The sequence below is a fragment of the Chelonoidis abingdonii genome, chromosome 1, assembly GCF_003597395.2.
Source record: "Chelonoidis abingdonii isolate Lonesome George chromosome 1, CheloAbing_2.0, whole genome shotgun sequence".
Taxonomy (NCBI): Eukaryota; Metazoa; Chordata; order Testudines; family Testudinidae; genus Chelonoidis; species Chelonoidis abingdonii.
In genome coordinates, this window is record NC_133769.1 from 122,874,753 (window position 1) to 122,901,425 (window position 26,673).

Sequence of the window (26,673 nt, forward strand, 5' to 3'; positions counted from 1 at the left end):
TAGGGGGATAGCTGTAACAGACAATTTTATTCTTTGTTTTCCAAAGTCTAGAAAGTATACGCTGCAGGTGTAAAAATCAACACTTTCAGTTACTAAAATGCTTACTTAATTTTGCTTACTGGAGGAGGACTTCTCTCTGTAAAGAGAGTATGTGCAAGGATTAAATGTGTTTTGTGGAGAACATTGCAGAAGCTGAATTTCATCATGCATGGTCTCAGTCCATTTTCCAGTGGGCAAGTCCATATCACAGACTAGAAATTGGGTGCAGTTTTTTAACAGTGAGGGTAATTAACCATTTGAACAATTTACCTTGGGATGAAATGGTTTCCACCATCACCTGAAGTCTTTAAATCAAGTTTGGATGTCGGCTTTAGACCAGACAGAAGTTATGAATATGCAGGAATTACTGGGTCACATTTTACAGCCTGTGTTATGCACATAGTAAAACTAGCTGAGCATAATGGTCTTTTCTGGCATTAAAATCCATGAATTACAAAAAGAAACTGGAGTACTTGGCTTCATGAACAAATAGGATTTGGTGTACCATGTACGCTATGCATCAGCTGACTACGTAACAAAGATTTTGCCCAGCCACTGTGAGTAATGGACGCTTACAAACCTGCCAAGATATTTGTGTCTCTAATTTTGTTAATTGAGGTCCTGCTTAATGAATGAAGAGTATCTGTCTTAGAAACTGCAAAGGGATTTCAAATTGAGGTCTCGTAGCAAATAAATCAGAGATCAGTGGGCTTTGGCAGTGCTGTAACTAGCCATTTTAGTTCCTGGGGTGAGCAAGCACATTTGCACCCCCTACTGTTTTTTTTCCCACCCCATTTTTCCACTCCTGCAGCTTTGCACCCCACTCAGCTCTCTCTGGTTGCAGCTCTGGGCTTTAATGTCAAGAAAAAAGTGTACCTGCTAACTTCAGTAGTTAAAAATGAACATCCATCTATTTATACGCTGGACTGAATATTACTCTAGGAAGATTCTTGCATTTTACCCCAAAATGTACTAAGACACTAAGTAATCACAGTAGAAGATGCACCAGAGCCCATTCTTTTATTTGTTTAGAGCACTCTGCATTCAGTTTAATCTATAAAGGGATTTATCAGATCTACTCTCCTGCAAAATTAGGTTAGTGTACAGTATAATCTGGTCTATAATAGTCTTCTGAAGTTCTATTCATCAGCTTGCTTGGTGTGAGTAATTTTTCTGTCATGTAAAATATCAATTTTTTTCACATTTATCACCACAATCATCGTAAGAGTGCATTTTGTGCTTGTACTAGTAAGTTTTCATGGTGATATAGCAGGGCTAGTGTATATATACATATTGTTCCAGCAATATGACATATTTTAGCTCCAAAGTATAAGTTTGATCCATCGTCATTCCTTCCACAGCCACAATATACCTAAGAATATAAATGGAGAATTCCATTATCTGGAAGCTCATCCATGTTTCTTCTGATTCTTGTCATTTAAAAAAAGCTTTCCTATTCTGGTTTGGTTAATGTATTCTCATATTCTCTTGTTCTGTACATATAATCTGAAATATTGTCCTACAGCTTTCAACGTGTGATTATGTAAGAAACATTGGAGGCCAAAGGGCATGTTTCAACAAACTGAGGGTTGTAGTTGGCATTTTAAAATGCTTCTGAGCTATGTTTTGTTGTGTTTTACAAAGAGATGAGAAAAGCCTGCAAATTGTAGTTATTATCAGCTTTATCTTGCAGCCATTGACCTCAGTGGGGACTGCCTGCAGATAGAAAGGGACTGTCTGTACATACATTCCACTTTGGACAAGTGAAAAGCCCTTGACTTCACTAAAAAATTGCCTCAAGACATCTGTTAACTGTATGTTCACAAACTCTCACTCAAATAAATCCATTTTGGATCAGACGGATTTATGTATACTATTTTTGGCACAGGAGAGCGATCTCCTTCATATAGTATTCATATAGTATACCTTCTTTGTATTTCTAAATATGCCCCTTTCTCATCAAATCTGTTTTGGAACTCCTAGGACATGTAGATGTGGTTGAATGTAATTCTGTGGAGCACAGAAGAACAGAATGAAAGGCTTAGTATGGAAATTACAAAATTATTTACAGGAGTGACAGAGACATGTGAGTGGCTTTGAGGATAGGAAAAGGGCCCAGTAAAAGATGCAGGCAATACAAAAGGAGAATAGATGGAGAAGAGGAACAGTAAAATGAATATGAAAATGGAGAGCAGGCAAAAAAAAAAATCAGAGTAGAGAAGTATAAACAAAAATAGATTGAAGAGGATTGAGAGAGAGAGTTTTGTTAGACTATCAAACTGTAAATTTACTTGTTATTCAGATCCAAAAGAGGCATTCACAAACCATAAGAGACAGTGTTGTAGCCATTCTTTTCTGGAGCTATGATTTGGAGGCATATTTCCAGGAATGAAAGGCAAAACAAGTTGGCACCTCCCACATTTAGACAATATATAGGTCCCAGTTCAGTTTAGCATTGGCTCATTAACTTCAGTGGGACGTAAGCAGCTGCTTAAAATCAGGCATCTACTTAAGTGCTTTGTTGAATCAGGACCATAGATGGGAAAATACACTCTAACCCATTCACCTGTGCACACTTGTGTTTGGACAAGCTTTGAGATTAATAGAATATAGTGAAAAAAATAGCCCAGTTAAACTGTATCCTCTTGTGTTGATTTATGGGTAGTCTGAGACAAGAGGGGTGCAATAATTTTGGAGGCTCCGCATCTGTAAATTATAGAATTTAATATATTTTGTATGATATTTATGGATATTTTAGGGTTGATTGCATCTTTCTTACTTGCTATTCATATCAGGGCTCCACGATCCATTTTGCAACTCTCATACAACAAGTACATAGAATCATAGATTTTAAGGTCAGAAGGGCTATTGATCCTCTCACTTCAGGGAAGAAAATTAACTTGGGTCAAGCAGATATTTCCCCTGTGCTACAGCATTAAGCAAATAGATATATTACGGATGCTTGAGTCTTGAGTCAAATAGATATATTATGGATGCTTGAGTCCGTAGCATCCACTATTGGCCACTCCTGGAGACAAGTATAGCAATAGGTGGACTAGCTGTTATTCTTGGTTACCCACATACCTTGGGAAGTAAGGAGGGTTGTGAGGGGAAAGGCAAGGGCAACCCTAGAGTATTTTAAAACATTCAGGTACTAGATTAACCAAGAATACCCAGCACATTGCACTCTGGCTGTCTCCCTTCCTTCATGACATGTCTCCTACAACAAGAAAACTGACATAAAGCCCTTCACACCAGCTCTATTTCAGTCCTGGTTGGGGCTCCAACTTACACTGGGATTCAGGCTGCCCCAAGAAATATGGAGAATACAAATGTGGCTAAAAGTCAGTGGGCATAGAAGCAGAACAATAGAGAATTGGAGCCATTATCTATTTAATGTATGAATACAAGTGTATTATAGATTAATAAATTGCTATACATGACCCACAATACACATTGCAAAATCACATAGTATTAACATTTAACTTGCAGTAGTTCTCAACTCTTATTAACTATGTTGCCAGGTCCCCTGAACTAAATAGTTGCTTAGCTGTAGAAAACATGATAAACATCCCCACAGAGTGGGAATTAAGAGACTGAAATGATGTATCTGAAGCACACTGACTTTGCAGTGGTTTAAAAAGTCTTCCTTTGTAAATGTCTAAGTTTGAAGATATTGTAATGAAGGACTGTTGAATACCAGAAAATGTGCTAAGATGGCTTTCAGGAGCACAGATGGCTAACTGGCTTCACTTGGTAGATGTCATTTTAATTAAATTTTAATAGGAGGAATTTCAAAGCCATGATTGATGTCTTATGATAAATATGCTTCTTTATCAATGACCTATTGCTAACCTTTATTTCCCCCCCAGTCTTGATAGAGAATGCTGTGACAGAGCTGTCTGCAGCCATCTCCCATCTCATCCAAGTTTTCAGCAGCAGCTTTCAGACAGATTTTCAGCCTGCAAAAATACTTAGAAGCCCTTCATGTGAAGATGTCGTCCTAGATCCCCACTTTAGCTTCACTGTTTATGCAGCCCACAACATCCCAGCAGCCTGGCTGAAAAGGTAGGAGGTGCCAGCCCTTCTCTTAAGAAGCGCTTCTTTCCCTTACGTGTATTACAGCTAGTTGCAGTGCATGGCTGCTGCCTGTCAATAAAGATGTTTTGTGTTTCTATTACGAAAACACTGGTCAAATTCAGATCTAGTGTACGCAGAAGCAGCTGTATTATTTTCCAGGAAGCTGCACCCACTTACATCAAAGAGAGGACCTTTTTGGAGCATTATAGGTAGGGAAGCATAGTGGAAGACTCAGGAGGCAACCTAGGGACCTGCACCAGACAAGTGTGGGAGGACAGTGGTAGGGTAGGTAGCTGCCCTGACAGGTGTGTGTGTTAGAGAGAGACCTGCCAAGAGAAAGGGTTGTAGATGAAGGGAGAGAGGGGTTTGCTACCAGCCCACAGAGAGGGGTGTGGCAGGGTTCGTGTGGGCCCTGCATAATGAGCGGCTCATGATTCAAGGCCATCTTGTTGAGTCAATTTAGCTGCACCTGCTTACAGCAGGTCTGAGTTTGACCTTAACAATGGTATTCATGATAGATGTAGTTAAACCATGATTATCGGGTTACACCTATGCAGTGACGATTTTTGTTTACAGATGATGGTTAAATACATTTGTAGTTTTATAGGCCTGAGTATATCTGGTACATTAAGCACCACAAATAAAAACAGAGGGAGACAACTTTAATAAAAGAAAAAAACTAATATAAATAATCTCTGCCACATTATTTATTTGTTCAATTAGGGTCTCTTCAAATGGCTGGTTTTCCTACTTTATTGTAAAGTAAACACTTTCCCCTCGCCACACCAAGGCAATAAAGAGGGGGTCAGATGACTGCAATCTGGCAGCATTATTGTTACAGGGGACATGCAGTTTTCCAGATTTTTATTAATGTTTTTCCCATGCAGCCACTTTCCCCTGAATTGCAGATGACTAATTAAAACACAATGGGATCATTTGCATTAGAACATTAGCAAAAGAATGTACTATACAGCATTTAGCTATAATTAGCAGTTTAATAAAAATTTCAGAAAATTTGCATTACTGAAGATAATAGATACAGAAGCATAATCACTGCTCTGATTCTGCAGATGGTTGTACTGTTCCCAGTGTATTTTATTTTAAGGTTTTACCACTAAGATGTGAAATTACACGTGGCCTAAAGGCCGCTGATCACTTGAGCTCCATCTCAGTATACAGACATATGAGAAAATGAGAATAATTTTTCTTTCTAAATCTCCCTCTCCGATCTTTCCAACATTCAGTAGCTAAAATAGCCTTCCTTTCCTACCACTGCATCTCTGTATCTTACCTTTCTCTGGTGCCTTTACTGGCTCTCTGCCTCTTTTCTGGCTCTGCACAATTCTGACCCTCACATCTCAGCTCTTGTTTCGGCCTGTTCACAATTTTGTACAGCTATGCTCCTGCTGTTCTACTCATCTTGTTGCTTTCTTTGTCTGCCTGTCCCACGTCTTCCCCTCTTCCCACTGCTCCCTCTTCCTCTCACTTCCTACTACACCCAGAACAACTTTCCCTGTTCTAATAAAGAACAAGTCTCGTCTCTGTCCTTCTCCTTAAAACTCACTTCTGCTGGCTGGATTCCTGTCACTGGCTGTCACCTCTGTGATATTGATTCCTCATTCCTACCCTTACTTTCTTCTTAGAATAGATTATGTACAGACAGGGGTGAAAGTAACTTACAGGACTTACTGGTACTGCCGGAGTCCTGAGGGGGCGTGCCCTCAAGCAGAAGAGGCAGGGCCTAAACTGGAAGAGTCGAGGCCTCTCAATATTTAAAGGCCCTGGGGCACTGACTGTGGCTGGAAGCCCCAGGGCCTTTAAATCAACCCGGGGCTCCCAGCTGCAGAGGTGGCTACGAGCCCCCAGGGCTCAAGATAAATTAAAGAACCCGGGGCTCCGGCCACCACGGAGCTCCAGACCGTTTAAATCCGCCCTGCAGCTCCGGCTGCCTAAGCCACGAGTGAGATTCAAAGGGCTCTGGGCTGCCCGCAGCTGGGGGAGCTCTGATCCTTTTAAATCCTGCCCCAGCTCAGCCACAGGAGCCATGGGCAGGATTCAAAAGGCTCTGGGCTCCGCCCTTTAAATCCGACCCCAACCCGGCCGCGGGAGCCGCGGCAGAGGATTTAAAGGGCTCTGGGCTGACCCCAGCCACAGCAGCCCAGAGCCCTTTAAATCCGGCCCCAGCCTGGTTGCCGGAGCCGCGGACAGGATTTAAAGGGCTCTGGGCTCCTCACAGCCTCGGGAGCTCTGAGCCCTTTAAATCCGGCCCTAGCCCAGCCGCCCGAGCCGCGAGTGGGATTCAAAGGGCTCTGGGCTGCACACTGCAGCAGGGAGCCCAGAGCCCTTTAAATCCCTGCCGCAGAAGTCGGTGCGGTCCAGCACGGTGTACTGGCTCTTGCCGGTACGCCGTACCGTACAGGCTTATTTTCACCTCTGTCACAGAACCTTACAAGTTATAGAACAACATGATACAAATTATCTATGAGTATTATCATCCCTTCCTCCTCTTATCCTCTAATTTTATCTGTGGTTTCCATGTTGTCTACCTGATTTAAACCCTGATCCTGCAAAGACTTTAGCATGTGCTAAACTTCATGCACTGTAAGCGATCCTATTGACTTAAATTAAACTATTCACAGCATTTAAAATTAAGTATACATCTTTCCAGAAAGGAGGGCTTAGAGCTTAAATTCTTTGGGGTAAGGACTGTATTTATAAAGCATTCTTACAGTGTTCTATTGCAATTTAAATAGTAAAAATCCAGGTCTTTATCTTGTCAGTGTTTATCTTTTGTTTCATAATTTTACAATTTCATTTATTAATTGTAGGACTAAAGTATAAATGTCATTTTTGTCATATTTAAGACCAGATGCAATTCCTATTAGTTATAATTAAATATTTCATCCTTTTTCTTCATGGAGTTCTCTCCTCTGATTCCTCATCTTTGTCCCCCTCAGCTGAATAGAAACATACATAATATAATAATTAATATTGCTGGAAAAAAATCAACACTGACTCTTTTATAAAGAAGGCAAAAGTAGGAACCTTGAGTTGCCAAACTCCTTCAGATTTGCTGTTCGAATCTGACTCCGTAGCTCTACACTATGCCTATGGTTCGTGTTCAGAATCTCGGAAGAAGACAATGTTTTTCAAGAAGATGGAAACCTTTCAAGAAGAGCAGATATTCTAATACTTCACCATTTTGAGCTCATATTGCATATGATTTTGGTGATGATGAATCTGAAACCAAACTACAGCCCTGAAATTGTTTTGAACCCAAAACTTCAACCATAATCTAAACCAAACCAGATGAGTGTCCAACACTGTCACTGACCAGCATAATGATAAATACACATACAGTAGTAATTGCACATCTCTGTAAGCATCATCGTCTCTTTATAGATGTGGAACCTGGGGCACAAAGAGGTTTATTGTTGCCCAATGTTTCACAATGGAGGTCTGATCCTATGCACCTTAAAGTCCATGGCAAAACTCTCATTGATTACAGTGGTAATGGATCAGGCTCAGTCAGTAACATAGCTGGAAACAGAACGTAAGAACCCTGACCAACAGTCCTCTACTCTAAAAATAGAAGAATAATATGCTTTTATTAAAACACTAGCATAAGCCTGACTATTTCACTTTTATCTATAAGGATGAGCCTTTCAGCATTCTGACTAGCTAATCCCAAATTTCAGCTATAAGGTATGTTGAATTATAATTAATATATTGCATTTTTTTTCTTTGTAGCTACAAGCTCTTCTCTTTTTCCTGTTCTTTAACTTATGGTGGGAAGAAAATATGTCAAGTGAAGAACTGCAAAAATATACCAGTTAAAAGGTCTTTTTTTTTCCTGGCAAACTGGAATGAGAAGTAAGTTTTAATCTTCATTTGAAGGATGCTAGTCTGCCTCATTTTATACAACCAATATTAGGTTCTAAAAAATGGAGGTGTAAAGGTGTCTTCTAGAGATGGTGTCAGCTCATTTCACAGGCAGTAATAATGTTCTAAATATGCCAGTATGATAATATAAAGCTAAGTGCAATGGATAAAAATTGATACCTGGACATATTCTCTAATCTGTCATTATCCTGCATTTAGGGCACCAGTTGTGGGCCAAAAGGGCCATCTGTGCATGGATGTTCCTTTTTCTGCAAGTAGAATCTCCACAGATTCTAGTGATCAGTAAGTGAAGGGATGGGGAGCAAGGAGTGGACAAGCCAGCAGGAGGAGGGAGATGGGTCACGCTGGGAGTCTGGATTATGGGGACACACATTATCCCTTCTGGGACTGAGCAGAAACTGAAGGGAAATGTAAATGCAGGCTCAGGCTGTATTTGTGGTGGTCAGTAAACCCTCTGTATGCAAGGTTCTTGAAAGAGATTCTTTTTATTCAATGAGACAGTTTCCAACTGCCTCTGTCTATGAGAGCATGGGTCTCTGCAGTGCTCCTCCCCAAGACTTCCTGCCTGGAAAGCTAAACCACTTAAAGGTACAGTTCCTAATACTACAAATTTCACTTTCCAGCACAGGAATGTCCATGCTGGGGAACCACCTTTAAAAAGGCGGGAGTGGAGTTGCGGGGGGAAGAGAGAGAGTGTTGTGAGACAAAAGTCAGCCACAAGTCCTTGGTGTAACAAACTCAAGGATCTGCACTGCAAGGGAGCAGGGAGTAAGCTTCAGTCTTATACAGAAACATAAGGCCTCTGCAGTGATGGCCCTTCCACCACCACCCCCAGCTCCCTGAGAGGATCCATGGGGTTTGCAGGCTGAACCATCAGTTTCTTCAGTGGGTGGGAAGAAACACCCATCCCTGCAATGGAACAAAGAAGGACATTCAGGGATTTTCTTGGTTGCTGTGTAAGTATGTTTGCAGAGGGACATAATCTGGCCTAAATTTTCACTAGTGTCTGCCTTCTGATAATCGTGCAGCTCCCATTGAAGCTGAAGAACAGTTTGTAACTTCTTGACCTGAAAAATTAAACATGACTGTCATTAAATCATTTTTTAAAAAATCATTCCCTCCTGTACAGCCTTTTCTCTTTATTATTACAACTCTCTGTGTGCAATGATAGCAGTTAAAAAGTCAACAGATACCTTACTGTGATATGTGAGAGAATGTGGTCTGATAGGGTTAAGTCCAAGTTTCTGTCTCCCCTTGTGCAGGTGCTCAGGAGAAAGTAATGATGCTGGGCACTCTAGGCTAATCAGGCTCCCCAGCAGAAAAGCATAATCCCCGTAGAAGTAATTGTTTTGGAAGTCAGAAGGGGAAATCATTTGGAGCAACACAGATTCCACACTCAGTTACTATAGGGCTGAGATGGTAATGCGGAGTAGGGTTTTTCTTCGTATTTCTCACGTCAGACCTTCTAGTTTTGTTGCTATAATTATCCTATTGGATAACAAAATCTTTAGTAGGAGTGTGGGCAGCCTGACTGGCTTACATTTTGTATTTTATATCAGCTAAATCTTTTCAGCAGTTTACATCTTGTTAGTCATCATTTTGAATCGGTAACAAGACACTACCATATAGCGAATGTTGGCAAATGTTGACTTTTCAGTGGTGACCACTGAAGTTATACATTTAAGTAAAGTTTGGCTTGACAAATGAGATCATCTGGTATGGGTCATGTAATTACAATTGTGTTGTGTGATTTTTTTCTCTTGCTTGATTTTTGGTGTTGAATTATTTTATTGTCGTTCAGAGCTAAAGGAGAGAACTACAGTGCTCACTGTTTGAATCTTTACAATGCTGGTTAACATAGGCAATTGTTCTCTTTATGATGTACAATTCTTCTTCTGTATTTATTTTAAATGGTTGTGACCATTTTCTTTTCAAGATCATTCCTTATCTGGAATACAAAGGAAATGATTTGCTGATCTGAGTTTAAGTCTAAGGATCAGATATATCTGAAAGGAAGAAAAGAAAAATATAGAGTTGTTCCTTTATTAAAAGAAAGCTGATTCTGATTTGCATTGTGGCCTTCCAGAGATTTCTGATAAGCAGCAGTTCATTTTCAGTCTTTTCAAAAAGTAAGGAGAAAAGTGCAGCTAGGGAACTATCAGGTGAATGTCTCTCTTGGGTATTCTTGGCTGCCTAAGAAGTGGTCACCTTTCTAATATGCATCCCAGGAAATCTGTATTTATAGGAGGAGAATTTTTTTTTCAGGAGTTGGAGATCCATCTGTTATAGTAAGAAACTCCTCAGCAAAAAACAAAAACAAAAACAAAAAAAAAAGGCTGACTTCTGGTTCTACCTCAATGCAGAAGTTAGGAAATCAGATAATTAAAGAGTCAGGGGTTCTGTTACCATCTCTGCAGCTGAAGTGCAATATCAACTGGTTCCAATTCCACTTGCTGAGGTCTTTTTTTAAAAAATGAAAAAGATATTTCTGTATACATGTGTCGTGGTTTGAGAACTGGGTTAAAATTGTGAGCTATCACATTAAATTCCCTGGGGGTTCCCTGGTCCTGCTTGAAGAATAGGGAGTTCTGTATGGAAGTATGTAATCTGGGTCTTTCAATAGACTGACTCTGAGGGTACATCTACACAATAAAGAAAAACCCATGGTTGGCCATGCCAGCTGACTCAGGTTTGCAGGGCTTAGGGCGCGGAGCTGTTTCACTGCTGCTTGGATATCTGGACTCAAGCTGGAGCCCAGGCTTGAAGACCCTACAGGGTGGGAGAGTCCCAGAGCTCAGTCTCCAGCTTGATCTTGGAAGTCTACACAGTAGTGAAACAGCTCCACAACCCAAGCCCTGCAAGCCTGAGTCAGCTGGCCTTGGCCAGCTGCGAGTTTTTCTTTGCTGTGTAGACATATCCTTAGGCCACATCTACACTGGCAAAGTTGTAGTGCCTCAGAGAGCGCTGAAGGGAAACCACTGTTGTGTGTTCACACTGTCAGCTGCCTGCGCAATAGCATGTTCACACTTGGAGCAGTATTCATAGCGTTGCACTCTGGACAGCTATCGCACAGAGAACCTCTTTCTTTTCTGCTGCTAAGACTTGTGGGAAGGCGGAGGGGGTTGCAGGGCATCCTGGGTCCTGTCCCAGTGACTCGTGATCCATTGTTTCGCATCCCAGAAATCCCTGTGCTTCTGTCCACATTTGGCGCCATCTTTCAATGGTTTGTGTATTGCGTGCCCTGCCTCTTCGGACGCAGGAATGGATCCCAAACTGCTGACCAGTATGCTGCTCGCTCTGACCAACACTTCACAAGTGGCAGTGGAGTTATTACATAAACTACAAAGACAAGAGGAGTGTGACATTGATCTCGGCATGTATAGGAGCTACAACACAAGATTGCTTCTGGCATTCACGAGGTGCTCACCACAGTGGAACACCGCTTTGGGGCTCAGGAAACAAGTACTGAATGGTGGGATCACATTGTGATGCACGTCTGCGATGGTGAGCAGTGGCTGCAGAACTTTCAGATGAGGAAACCCACATTCATTGGACTGTGTGATGCGCTCACCCCAGCCCTCTGCCACAAGGACATGAGAATGAGAGCTACCCTGTCTCTGGAGAAGCGTGTGGCAATTACATTGTGGAAACTGGCTACTCCAGACTGCTACTGATCGGTCGCTAACCAGTTTGCAGTGGGAAAGTCGACCACTGGACTCGTGTTGATGGAAGTGTGCAGGGCCACTAGTCGCATCCTGCTCCAGAAGACTGTGTCTCTGGGTAACGTGTAACATTGTATATGGCTTTACACAAACGGGCTTCCCTAACTGCGGAGGGATGATAGATGGCACACACATTTCAATTCTGGCACCAGACCACCTAGCCACCAAGTACATTAATCACAAAGGTATTTCCCAATGATTCTCTGGCACTTGTGGATCACCGTGGGCATTTTGCAGACATTAACACAGGCTGGTCTGGAAAGGTGCATGATGCACGAATCTTTCAGAATACGAGCCTGTTCAAGAAACTGCAAGCAGGGACTTTCTTCCCGGACCAGAAGATCACTGTAGATGAAGTCAAAATGCCCATTGTGATCCTGGGAGACCCTGCCTACTCCTTAATGCCGTGGCTTATGAAGCATTACAGAGGACAACTTGACAGCAGCAAGGAGCTGTTCGACCACAGGCTGAGCAAGTGCAGAATGACTGTTGAGTGTGCTTTTGGCTGTTTAAAAGCCCTCTGGTGATGCCTCTATTGGAAGCTGGACCTAGCTGATGACAATATTTCTATGCTTATAGCTGCATGCTGTACGCTCCATAATATTTGTGACAGGAAGAGTGAAAGTTTCACTCAAGGCTGGTATATATGATCTCTAGCTAGAGCAAATTAAGCCATACAATATCCTTCTGAAGTTTTATTTGTTTTACAGACAAGTCACTAAATGGTGATGTCTTATCAAAGACCACAGAAGAAGTCTGTGGCAGAGTCAATATTGCAATGAAGTTCTCTTAGCTCTTGGCTTTGTGCTATTGCTTTAGAAGTGTTTCTCCACTCAGTCTAAGATGAAAAGAAATTGTTCTATGGAATAACTTATGAAGTTATATAGAACAGAATAGCGCATGAAAGAGGTAGTGTACCATTAGTTTTTTTTGGAATATATTTCCTTTGCCTCCTTCCGTGTAGAGCTAATTTTACTCTGACTTATTTATGTGCTGGTTTTTAATTGGTCCTTTCTTTTTAAAAGGAGACATGAGTGACAATAGGGCCATTAGAAAGAGATGCTAAAAAGTCACTTGGAATTTTTTTGTCCTGCAACGGCACAATCAGCGGATGGAGGAATTTTGTGCTGGCAGCTCATTGGATATAGCTGAGACCAATGATGCTCATTACTTTAGATTAGAAATGATTGAGTTATCAATATGGGCAAGAGAGATGGAAATGGCGGGAAAGATTTTGCTGAGTAGAGGCCCAGACAAGGAGTTCCCAAGGAAGGTGTATATATGTGGTTTGTATTTTGGAGTGCTCTAAGTATAGGGGAGGGGAGGCACCTCAAAACTTTGAGTGTCTAATATTTTGGCTAAACCAGACACCCTAACAGAGGTTTTTTGTGTTTGACACTGAGCTTCTTGTGAATTCTCACTTTCTTTGCTTGTTGCCTCCCTCTTCCCCACGTTTTGTCTGAAATGTCTGTTCAGATTTTAGTTTCTTTGGGGCAAAACCTAATATAATAGGGCTCCAGTTTTCATTATGGTCTTTGGGTGCTACTGTTGTATACATTTTAACTATCCTGTGCACTGAAGGAGACAGGGATCCTGTTCTTGAAAAAATAGTATGTGATCATGTAATTAGAGACTGCACCATAATGAATGTACACAGGCAAGCTTCATTCTGGAATTTCCTATTTTTTTGAGTGATTGTCTTAACAACCTTAATGTTAGCAGTGTTGTTGTGGCAGCGTGGGTAAGGAAATATATTTTACTCAACCACATAGAGCTGTTTTTTGGGTCTTCAGGGTAAGCTCGAAAGCTTCTCTCTTTCACTCGAGAAGTTGGTCCAGTAAAAGATTGTGTCACCCACCTTCAACCTTAATAATGTCCTTTTAATTTAGCTTTTTGTGTTTAACTTCCTAGGTTTTTAAAAAACAAACTAAATGCATGAATTATTAGTAGCACTGGAGCCTTTAGAGCCACTACACAGACCTCTGCACTTAATGGTGTAACTGATAGCAATAGTAGGTTGTCATCCTTTATATAGATTGGCATTATATGGGTATGAGACCTACTTTGCCAGTGGGTTTCACAGATATTTGCTGACACTGAAGGAACGGTGAGATTATGAAATCTTGATTTCCATTCCAAGCTCTGGAGGAGTGTGTCCTGTAGTGGGCACAGATTCTTCTGCTTTTTTTTCCTCTTCTGTCCCATCTCCACCAACCTGTCCCTGTCAGTCCAATCTCTTCCCTCGTCCTGGCTACTTGCCCTACTCTACTTGCCCAGGCAGTCCTAATCACCCTTTTCACTGCAGCTGTCTGAACTGTCTCTTTTCCATCGCTGCCACAGTTCTCCCACCACGATCACCACTGGCTGCTAATCCTAGTCTTCGTCCAGCCAGTCCTAATTTCCTCCCCTTCCCACAGCTCCTTATTTGATCTCATTGTTCCTACCAGCCAATTTTCTCCCACTCCCATTTCTCACTGGCTCTCAGTCTTCTCACTGAGCTTGTAATCCTAGTACCCTTGTCCAACCATTCACAGATCCCTTTATCTCTCATTCACATTTTTATCTCCCGCCATCTGGTCCCAGTCCACCAGATTCCTTGTCCCAATCTACTCTTTTCCCTCCTCAATCTCCATTTGACTCAGAGAGCTTCTTTCTCCATGTTCCTGAGTGCCACCCAGATGATCGCTGAGAGCACAGAAGAAACACAGCGCGAGCAGCTATTACAGGGAGAGTCATTCTGGGCCTATATAGCCCTAGACTGGGCTTGGGCCATGATTCTGCAACCTCATAATGTAAATGGAACCCACTGAAGTCAGGATCTAAGGCCTTGGATTGTAAATTCTTCATAGGGCCTTGTGAGCTGCTTGCACAGTTGATCTGTTGTATGGTGGTTTACATATATGAATGTAACCCTTCTGCTCCTCTGAGTTGGCAGCAACAAGGGCCGGGTTCAGTATCCAGCAGTTCCGTTTCAATAACACAATGCATAACCGGCTCGAGCCGCCACAACCGTGATTCGGCGACACTTTCCTATAAACACGCCTGGCGCCTTAGGAGGCATACTCCCACTCCTGCCACAACACCAAAGAAGTTGAGCTGTAGCAAAACTCCCCTTTAAAAAATACAGGCAGGGAATACACACCATGTGCTCGACAGCGTGCAATCAACAATTGGGAAATGAAAAATCCAAAACAGGATTACTAAAAACATAACGCAAACTAACACCTCCAGTCCATCTGGCAAATGTATGTCCCCTTAGGTCTTTAAGTCAATCACCCAAGTCCAAACAAACGAAGTCTTGGTTAGATGCCACATCTCTCCGGTTACTTTAATTTAATTGCAGGAGTATTATTACTCCCCCCATACTGGTGGAAATGGGGGGAGGAGGAGCCAATTAGGGTGTTAAGGGCTAGACCTTACAGTGCAAGGGCAATTGGCTACATCTTCTGTGGGGATTTTCTTTGCAGGTCTTGAAACCAGCTCACAACAGTCAACTACAGACCAGCTGTGGCCGCTCCCCCACTTGCCGGAGCCATGACTGGCCTCCGGAACCGTCCAACGCTCAATGTTCCGGGCTGCTCCAAATGGCTCATACTGTTCCGCTTGCGCTGCTGTTAAGGGCATATGCTTCTTCAGGCTCCCCCACTAGTTAACCAATTCACCAACACAGCATCAGTGATCTAGCTCATCTTTTTACAGTGAATTCAAGCTCTTAGTAGGGGGGGTGCAACGCCATTGGGCAACAAACCCACAGAATCAAGCTCAGGCATCTCTCCGATGGACTTCCAATGGAATCAAAAAATTAGTTACTTCTCCTTTAACAGTGAAGAGAGGGGGAGGCAATGGTGTTCCATGCCCTCAAAAGGGGCCCATACTCATCAGGTACACACAAGTCCACTCTCTCTGTTCATCACTGGGTTTTGGAACCCATGTCCCTTGTCCAGCAAGTACTACTTAATTTAGGTTGAGTCATTTCTGTCACAAAGCAGTCTCATAGTTCCTCATTCACATAATTAGGGTGACAGCACTTTTTTTTCCTCCTGCCCCAATAACAAAGAAATTGGGGATCCCAGAGCTATCAAAATAACTATCCCAGGCTGCCGTGGGCTTATGCTAGCTGGGGTGGGTGTGCCAATTCAAATACCTGGGATTCCTTTCCACACTCCCCATAATTCACCACCAGATGTCAGGGTAGAGCTCATCGTGACTCTGCTTACATGAACAACAAGATGCAATCTACTCCTAGACAGTCTGAATTGAAAGTAATGTCAAATGTCACATTTCCTCCTAGGTCTAAAATAAGGCTTCGCATTTGGCCTATACCTTCTAAAGTTTGAGCTATGACCTCAAATAGTCAGAACTGAACTTCTTTCAAATTACTAGCAGTTGAAGGTTGCAGCATGACATGGTTACAAGGGAAGATGTGACTTGGGCCCTTTTACAGTCCCTCTCAAGTGCACCTCTCAGGTGACAGACTTTGCTTTCTTCATCTCTCTCAAGGGAGAGCCCTGCAGTTCAACCACTCTTAGACTGGATCTCTGGATTGCAGAACTCCCCCACAGCCTTTCCCAACTGTGTTAACACAACACGCCCAACTGCATTTGGCATCTGCAAGAGACTTTTCTCCAGAAGGCTGTGACAAACAGCTGACTGAAGTGACCCAAACAGCTTCTTCAAAACAAATGTATTGTTTATTCACCCAAAGGTACACTGCAATCAGAGAATAGAGTTAAAGCAACAGAAGTCCTACAGTCTTGACTTATTTTCCTGGCAGCTTAGGCAAGCCTCACTAACACAGGCCCATCCCATAGGGCCTGTGTATTGGTTCCTCTGAGTGTCCCCTCAAGCCTGGCTGATGATTGAATTCCTTCTCCCTCTCTAGAGAGCAAGTTTTTAACTATTCAGTGTCCCAGTGATCTCAGACTCTGAACCTTGGCAAACCAGGTGTATAATTTGCAGGGAGTCTGGAAATAGCATCTTCTTAATTAATAGCCCACCCATTGTTCTCTTAACACCCTGGAACTTGTTTATGCAGAGGTGATTTATCTCTGACCTATTTGTTTACTATTTGTTGTTCTTAATAGTCCCCTTTTATTTAATCCACATCATCAGACAGAATATCATCAAGCAGGTAAACTGAGGTACACAGAATGTTTATAAGTAATACAGTTATCTCCCATGTTCTGTAAGCACCCTATATCACTGGAAATTTTCTTGATAGGCAGTAAGGTCTTGGATTTGACCTATGGCTTCAGCCTCATGATGATCTAGCCATTTTTAAAGTCTGCGCTCAATATAACTTAATAGAGCCTAATTTTAGTAGTGCTATGTATTTTGTCATGACAAGTCCAAGTGAAGCCTCTAGCAAAAGAGAAGTAGAGAATCTGTATCTTGTAATATGAGGGATATTTTTTCCACTTGGTTACAAGATTAATGAGGCTTCCTGGCATTAGCAAAGATGTTTGCCCAGTTTATGAGTAATCATTTATCTCCTGTATAATAAAGTGCAGGGCTTCCTCCCGCCGCCCCTTGATTCAGATCTTTTAAGATATTTAAGGTTGAGTACCCATGTTTTAGGGTCACTTTGTTCAGGATGAATGGAATTGATGGGCTGTAAATGAAAAGACAGGAAATAACTGATTTGGAGATGTGTGAAATAGACTGCTTTCCCAATCACTTTTTGAAAGTCACTGAGCTTTGGGAGAAAGAACAAAAATTAGCGCACCAGCCACTGTCTGAAAACTGTAAATAGGGACATTTGGGGAGACAAGGGGATACATCTTAATTTCTTTGGAGTGAGACTGCTCTTTAAACTGAATGAGTGGAATATAGATTTTAGAGTAGCAGCCATGTTAGTCTGTATCTGCAAAAAGAACAGGAGTACTTGTGGCATCTTAGAGACTAACAAATTTATTTCAGTATAAGCTTTCATAAGCTACAGCTCACTTCTTCGGATGCATAGAAGAAGTGAGCTGTAGCCCACGAAAGCTTATGCTGAAATAAATTTGTTAGTCTCTAAGGTGCCACAAGTACTCCTGGAATATAGATGTTTTGCTTTGTAGGAGTGCGGGGGAGAGAGTAAATTGTTCAAGTATAACTTCAGTCAAGTTATGCCAGATTTATAACAATGTAACTGACAGTGGAATTTTACCCTAAATTCCACATAACCCCTCCTAGTTCTAATCCTAATGTTTTCCAGACTCTTAAATTATTTCAGTGGAGCTTCATTGATTTGTTTCCAGAATGACAATACACATTTTTGAGAACACCTACAACTACATCATTTCATTAAATCATCTAGAATGCTGAAAATTTTCACTCTGTTTAATTTAGATTTATATCCTAAGTTTTTAATATTGAAGCGGGTTCAGATTTTCATTTTCTAAAATGCTTGTATCACCTCTGCAAAATAGTTCTTCTAACCCTGGATTCTGAATATTGATTTTGTTTGCAAAGAAAATGTAATTAATCTCAATATCTGTCTGCAAAATCTGGCTTTTCACCGAATGTTCTCAGTGAAAATAAAAAATGTGCTTTTGAATATGAACTTTCACTTCAGGCAAAATAAAGTAATACTTTGTAGGTCTCTGAACTAATGACTCAGATGTTTTTACACAGGTAGGAAAAAAAATCTCAATTATTAGGATTTGTGCAAATTAAAATTATAAACCAGTTTATAAAACCTACATAACTAATTTAATTGATCAATCTACTTGTTATTGGGCAATACAAACCTGAAATGGACACTAGTTTCTACAACTTTACTTGCTTAAAAATTGACATGCATTGGATTTAAAAGTGCATCAGCCTTTAAACTGTGTTTGAAAAAAAATTACATTGATTATACATGCATAAATTAGAGAATAGTATCATAATTAACAAATTCTAAGAGACACACACACTCACTCTCTCCAATTGACTTCAACAGAATTTGTGCGTGTGTGTCTGAGGGGAGAATTTAGCCCATTACCACTAGTTTATATCCATTTTTCATTCAGTGTTTATTCTAATGTACTTTCTTATTAACAGGATGGCCTTTGCTTGCAACAACCAAGCTAGTCCTGCCCTTCTCTTCTCTAGTGTTTGATCATTTGTATGGACAAGATTTTATATGCCTTTTCTCATGTAATGTAACCTAGGGTTAACTGTTGGCAATGCTTATAATAGATCTGTCAGTTGCATTTCCCCCCAAGGAATTGCTACCTTTCAGTTTATTGCTTAGTAAGGTGTGTTGTAGGATACAGTAAAAGTTGAAAAGCAGTAACTGCAAATAACAATGTTAAAATATGTTAGATTTCTTAAAATTGTGATTTTTTTTTCAGAATCAACTTTCCTGTACAAATAAAATCTCTTCCTAATGAAACAATATTGACAATAAAACTATTTGGAGAAAATAGTGTGTCTAAAAATACAGAAATACTGGCTTGGACATGTTCCCCCTTGTATCAAAAACAGTAAGTACATTTTTGTATGATAGTGTTTTTTTTTAAATAGTGTTCTTTAATTAAGTGCTATACTCTGCAGGAAAGGGAGGTCTGAAAGAAATATACAAACAAATGAACACTAATTTGAGCAGCTAAACAGAACTTTATTGCAATAAGGACTGAAACAGTCACTTTCAATAATTGTTCCACCTTTTCATACAGAGCTCTTTCAAGTCCTGATTTTCCCAAACCCTTTTGGATTGGGCTTCTCTGACTGTCCACTGGGTTTCCCTAGGAAATTCCCCTCGTGTTGAAGGGCCTTGTTACCTTCCCCATCCCTCACTAAATTACCCTCTCATTCAGACTATTTTCTTTCTGGATATAATTTCCTGTTCCCTCGCCCTCTGACCCTTTCCACACATTTACTTCTCATACTTCACAGAATTATGCTGCTAATGGGACTACAGTGAACAGTTTCTCTGTTTCCTCCCTATAGTTTAGAAACTTCCCTCACATTTTAACTTCCCCTTTTTTACCCAACACTCAGTTTAACATTATTTTAAAGATGCTTGTCAGTTATGAATACCTCTGTAACTCTATGTAAATAAAGACTTAGGGTGAAATATTCAGAAATGAGTAAGTTGTATTTTATCTTTGACTTGGGCTAAGGCCAGATTTTTAATGATAATTATACTCATAGACTTTACGGCCAGAAGAGACCATCATGATCATCTGTCTGATCTCCTGCACATTGCAGACCACAGACTCTCACCCACCCACTCCTATAATAGACCCCTAATCTCTAGCTGAGTTACTGACATCCTCAAACCATGGTTTAAAGATCTCAAGTTCCAGAGAATTCATCATTTACACTAGTTCAAAAGTGCAAGTGACCCATGCTGTAGAGGAAGGTGAAAATTGCCCAGAGTCTCTGCCATGAACCCTCTCTTGGAGCTAGGTGCCTAATCCAGGTCAGACGTTTCTTACAAAAAAAGAGAAGAAAGAGATGGAGCTCTTCCTTATACACAATAGCCCAGTGGTTAGAGAATTCACTCAGGATGTGGTTCTGATGTCCACTCTGCCTGATTCAGAGCATGAATTTGAATCTAGAGTGCCCACCTTCTGGGTAAATGCCTTAGTCACTGGGCTACAGAGTCATTTTCACTCTCCGGCTCAATGATATATAAGTATTTCATACAAAGTGCAACCCACCCCAAAATACCCTAGCACCTGGGTGTTAGGATGCTCTACTGGGAGGTGAGAGACCTGGCCTGTGTAGATTAGGGTGCTCTGAGCACGCCTACCAGATCAGGCTCTGCAGGCAAGATGGGGGGTGTGGGGACAACTAGCTTGTGATTTCTCCAGGGACTTGGGTGTAAGTTCAAAGCTGAGCAGCATGGCAGTGTCAGAACTGAGGCAGCTTTGTGAATGCCGAGCAGCAGAAATTTAGGCACCATAGCGAATTTAGATGCCAAATGAGTTAGGGAGCAGCTGAGCAGTGGTGCCAGTGACACCTAAATGTTGGAATTAGGTGCTGAGGTGGCAGACACTTAAGTCTCCCGTGTGAATCTAGCTCTTAAAAACTAAGTCCTATTGACTTTAAAAGAATGCTAGGCCCCTAAGTAACTTGGGTGCTCTTGAAAATTTTACTTCTCTATTAAAAATAGGCCTTATTCTTTCACGGTGCTACATAACTAGGGCTCTACGAAATTCATGGCCATGAAAAACACATCATAGACCATGAATGCTGGTCTCTCTCCCACCCGTGAAATCTGGCCTTTTGTGTGCTTTTACCCTATACTATATAGATTTCACAGGGGAGACCAGCATTTCTAAAATTGGGGTTCATGGGACACCCCAATTTCCATCCTTACTGCGCTGCCTTCAGAGCTGAGAGGTCGGAAAGCAGCGGCTGTTGGCTGGGCACCCAGCTGTGAAAGCAGCACTTCACCAGCAGCAGCACAGAAGTAAGGGTGGCAATACTATACCATGACATCCTTACTTCTGCGCTGCTGCTGGTGGTGGCTCTGTCTTCAGAGCTGAGCACTTGGCTAGCAGTCACCACTGTCCAGCTGCCCAGCTCTGAAGAAATCACCCCACCAGCAGCAGTGCAGAAGTAAGGGGAGCAGTAGTGTAACTGTGTGAACTAGTGTAAATGATGAATTCTCTGGAACTTGAGATCTTTAAACCATGGTTTGAGGATGTCAGTAACTCAGCTAGAGATTAGGGGTCTATTATAGGAGTGGGTGGGTGAGAGTCTGTGGTCTGCAATGTGCAGGAGATCAGACAGATGATCATGATGGTCTCTTCTGGCCGTAAAGTCTATGAGTATAAATATCATTAAAAATCTGGCCTTAGCCCAAGTCAAAGACTCCCCCCACAATAACCTTGCGACTCCCCCCACAACTCCTTTTTGGGTCAGGACCCCTACAATTACAACACTGTGAAATTTCAGATTTAAATAGCTGAAATCAGAAAATTTACTATTTTTAAAATCCTATGACCATGAAATTGACCAAAACGGACCGTGAATTTGGTAGTGCCCTATACATAACCCATATACATAAGAAAGGAAATACAAAAATACTTTCCATTATAGCTATTTCAGTATTTTATAGATCCTAGCTCAGATGACCCATCAAAGGAGAAATTAAAGCTAGGTGTAGAAGGAGGAATACTTTAGCTATGTTATTTACTATTAGGTGAAACTACTAGTATAAGAGAAGCATAGGTGCTTTTCCTCCTCTAGCCAACTACAGCTCCACAAAATTGCTTATTTGCCATGATTTGAATTGATAGACCAATTTAAAACCAAAAGCACCCCTGAAATTCAGTCAGAAAAGTGTAACTTTAAGATATCTGAATACTCAGTCTGCTTTACTATTCCATTAAAGCCATACCTGAATATTTTGTAATTGGAATAAAATACAGTCTCTGAAAGGTCAACTATCTACAAAGTAACAGAAATAAGATTTTGGGGAATTATGCCACTTTGACACACGATTCTGACAAAGGAATCTGACTGGCTTGTCGGAAGGGTTCCAGTCCAGGAAATTAAGGGACGATAATTGCAGTGTGTGGAGTTTTTTCTCCTTTCTATTTTTCCCCATTCAGAACATCGATCATTTAATCTTTAATTTTTGTTCACAGATTTTATGCAGAAAATGTTAACTGTCCTGTAATACAGAAATATAGGCATACGATAAGCAAGAATAGTGATAAACTATGGGCTAAATTCTATTCTCATCTTCACTGATGTGACTCTACAGCGACTCTAATGATTTCAGTGGAGTAATTTTTGAATCACGGTGGTATAAATGAGTACTTAGAAACACAAACCAGTGATGCGTTGTCCCAGGTTACCGGGAGTGTCTCATGAACACAATGAGACTAGATATTAAAGAGTTCTAATGAGCATTTCATAGTATGCTACAGTGCAGAATTAAGGTTGTTTTGGTGCCCTGACTCTGCATTTCTATACCTTAACGTGTTTGGACTTCTTTTTAAGTTTACAGTCAACTATGAATTGCTTGGGTTTATAATAGATGGTTTAGGGATAATTACAACATTTCTGCCATGTATTTTATCTTTAACCATTGATATGTCCTTTCAATCTAACTCCATTTTAACATAGTTTCTCCTGGAAATAAAAATAATAAAATTGCTAATCATGGACCCTGACTTTTCTAACCAATAAACCTAATATTCATGCTGCTTGCCCTTATATGACAATTGGCCATATATAGAATATAATTACCAAAAGGGACCTGGATGGTGGAGTTTAACAGGAACACATGTTAAACTCGAGAAGCTGTTTAGTAAGTATTTGTAATGACAGTGCCAACTCTCCTCCTTGCACATCAGGAAAATCTGTTCGTCTCTTGGGCTAAATAGTTTAGAGTTCCAAACCTAATTAAGACATCAGAAATCCATCATTTTGGGCAATTTGGAAGAGGTAATGTCTCCCACAGTGCTCATTTCTCTGAGTTCACTGCTTCTAACAACACAGCTTATTTTGAACTGGTATTTCCAAATCAGAGAGAGCAGGCAACATAATTTTCTTTTGCTGGTCTCAGCGAGCGAAGTCCCCCATGTGACTTCAGGGTGCAAGGTTGAACTTGTAACTTAATGTAGCTTGAGCTGTCCTTAAACCTCTGTCTTGTCTTGTAATGTAATGAGCCAGGGTGTTTACTTCAGTTCCTGTTACAAACAAGAGTAGGAAATTTGTTGAGGGTTGTGGAAGAAGCGAAAGAATTGACAAGAATTTGTAGGGGATCTTAATGCAAGACAGTCTCTGTTAGGAAGAGTTAGGCCAGCTGTAACCCTAATGACGTGATATTTGTAGAAGCAAGGATAGTGTGAGGCGAGTAGGAAAGAACTGTGTGAGAAGTTATCACGACCTTGCACTGATAATCAAATACGTAGACTGGCGCCCAGAAGTGAGGAAAATAAGATAGCAGGATAGCCTATGTATAAATAAAATGCAGCTGTTGCTCATTATTGTCTGTATTACTGCTTGTTATTGTCTGTAACAAAGATATAAATGCTGCTGTAATTGTTTATCTGTTGAGAGACCTGTCCGGGACTGCGGCGACCCAGAGTCCTAGGGCACTCCCTCCCTGTATTGCAATTGCTGGAGAAATAATAAAGTATTTGATTTTGCTGCACCCAAACAAAAAGCGAGAACTGAGTTTTTCTCCGACAGGGTGTTCTCACTTGTCATTGGTCTGTGTAAATAAATAAATAGTAGTAGATATATAGCAATTTGTTCACTTTCCATCCATATTTTATTGTTAAAGGAACTTTGTCATACAGATAGTGAGATAATAGATAGACAATGTTAGTGAAGTTGTTGGCTATCAATGGTCTAGTTGTTGGCCATTTCCTTTTCAGAATCATCCCATCGTGCTATACTACCTGCCCTTCCTGCTATTTGCATTATTATTCTATGCAAAAAGAAATGCCCAGTTATTGCCATCCTGTCTCCAGACTTGGTTCTAGAGACCTGCAATCCGTGTAACTGCACCATAATTCTGTGGGGGCTCCAGTGGAAACTGGGCTTTAAATGATGTGTAGTTTCCGTATTCTTGTGGAGCCCTCTTCCCCTGGGTGTCTCATATGACTTTAGGTTTGTCCTTCTTTAAAGAGTTTGACTTAGTGATGTAAACACACTGATTCAGTCCAAGCAAATAAAGTAATACAGTAATTTGTGTCATTCATTCATTCGTGTGTGTGGAATGAATGAATGACACAAATTACTGTATTACTTTATTTGATTGTACCGAATCAGTGTGTTTACGTCACTAAGTGTGTGCATGTGTGTGTGATAAATACTACATATTTATCCAACCACATAAACTGGTTCCTTTTTTTCTAATTCTACACTATTCAAGCAGTCTTGCTGCTCTCTATATTGTAATCACTATCTCCTGATCAAACAAAAATATCTCCTCCTCTGCTGCTTCTTTACTTTATACTTCTGTTATTCTGCTTTGTGTTTCTCCTACCTTGCTGACCAGTTCTTTAGCTTCTCGTTTGGTACCATATCACCCTTTCTCACCTCCCATTCTTCTCCCCAGTACATGCACCCACATCTCGCAAAATTCAGCTTTTGATCTACTGATAGGTCAGGGCCAGAAAGTTCTGATTTAGATTTCGATCTTAGCTCCACAGGTCCATCTGTGTTCTTTCCTTGATCCACTCTTCTCCTTTCATACTCTCTCTGGGTGATTTTATTGACTCCCATGGTTTTAACTGCCACTTATAAGCAGATGATTCCCAGATATTTGACCTTGAACTCTGCCTTCTTTCCAATATCACATAGACTCATAGATTTTAAGGTCAGAAGGGACCGTTATGATCATATAGTCTGACCTCCTGCACAATGCAGGCCACAGAATCTCACCCATCCACTTCTATAACAAACCCCTAACCTATGTCTGAGTTATTGAAGTCCTCAGATCTTCCACTGTGTCTCAAAAATCTCCTTCTGGATGCCCCCTCCTTTCTCATAATCAGCCACTTCAAATCAAAATTATTATGCTTCTTCTCTGTGGGCTGGTCATGTTTTGTAGTCTCCCCTTCTTTTATCCCTTCGCTGGCTTCCTGGCTTCTTATTACATCAACTTCAAGCTTCTAGTCACTTCCTTCAGCACCAGGTATAAACTTGCCCTACTTACTCTGCTCTTGCTTCCTCCTATTCACCTTCATGTTGCTCAGTTTTCTCCTTACTGCTCATTTCCTCTACTGCCCGCAGCATTTAAAACAGTCCCTTAGCTCTCATTCATCAGGCACCTTCACACTTATGCTTCAAATAGCTCCTTAAAAAACATTTTTTATCAAATCTTTCTGACCTTGTTTTCCTACCTTGTTGCCCCACCCTCCATTGCTCTCACAATTGCCCCATTCCTTGTCTTACCTCTCTCAAAGGTTTCCAGATCAGGAACCACAGCTCTATGGATTTTTTAAAGTACTGCATACATTTGTAGTGCAAGTATAAATGATTAGTGGGATAAAAGGGGATAAGGGTAGTTTGGCCTCCATGTCCATTCAACCCTTGGCTGCTCATCTAAGACTGCTAACAATAGTACCAATTAATGCTGATTATGGTGAGTTGCTGTGAAAGAAAGAGCTGAAAAGCAGTGACTCATTTCATAAAGTTCACCCAAGTAAACATTAGCTGGAAACACCTTTCAGTCACTATTGATCTGGTTTGAATTCAAACAAGTAGCCTAAAGGTGAACAGCTTCATATTTCACAACTAGTTTCCCCCTAATATCTTCTTGTTCACATCAGTATTCTTTGTTCCCCATACACCTGCAGCTGCAAAACAAACTTTTGAAAATCATTTGTCTCTGATCCTCCTGAACTTTGCTCTCTCAGTGAAATAGTGTTTGCACTACCGCCACCAAATATCTTCAGAAGTAAAAAAACAGACTATGCTTTTACTCTGAATGGTGGCTGCAAAGATGACATTGCAGGGTTTCCACGTTTCTTGTCTCAATGACTCTATAGCAATTTAGTTCAGTTTGCAATTCAAAATATTCCTTTTTTGTCAGTGCTGCAAACTCACACCGGGATCAGAAAACCCATCTGTGTTCTTATATCCTCATCACTGCTATAGATTCTGTGTTCTGAAATCATTTATCCATTTTGTTGATGCTCTAGTAGGCAGAAAGGAATTTAGTTCATTCTCCCACAGCTGTATTGTTATTGTGCAGTGCTAACAGTAGTAAAAATTTGCCTCTCACTAAATAAAAATAATTATTTAGGAGTACAAAAAAATGTTGAATATGCCCTTTTTTACATACTTGTGATTTCTGATCTTAACCCCACCAGCCATTAAGATGTGAGTAAATTAAAAGGCAAAACATATACAACTTTTAGATAATGTTTTCACTTCTTAGCTCAGAGAACTGAGAAGCTTAATTCAAGTGAGTGGATTAATTATGATTAGGACTTGCACCTATGTCTTTCCAAATGTATTCAGGCACCACTGAATGAAT

At 40.9% G+C, this 26,673-nt stretch overlaps 1 protein-coding gene across 2 annotated transcripts in view; it reads left to right on the forward strand.

Moving 5' to 3' along the window:
* Positions 1-26,673, forward strand: part of PIK3C2G (phosphatidylinositol-4-phosphate 3-kinase catalytic subunit type 2 gamma) — a 337,252-nt gene that overhangs the window by 72,540 nt on the left and 238,039 nt on the right. The window contains exons 11-14 of one of the 2 annotated variants that reach the window (XM_032796037.2): positions 3,912-4,107; positions 7,870-7,992; positions 19,067-19,198; positions 24,062-24,184. In XM_032796037.2, the coding sequence (XP_032651928.1) occupies positions 3,912-4,107; positions 7,870-7,992; positions 19,067-19,198; positions 24,062-24,184 (574 nt within the window). The remainder of the gene's footprint in view (positions 1-3,911; positions 4,108-7,869; positions 7,993-19,066; positions 19,199-24,061; positions 24,185-26,673) is intronic. The other variant, XM_032796039.2, reaches the window with a different exon arrangement.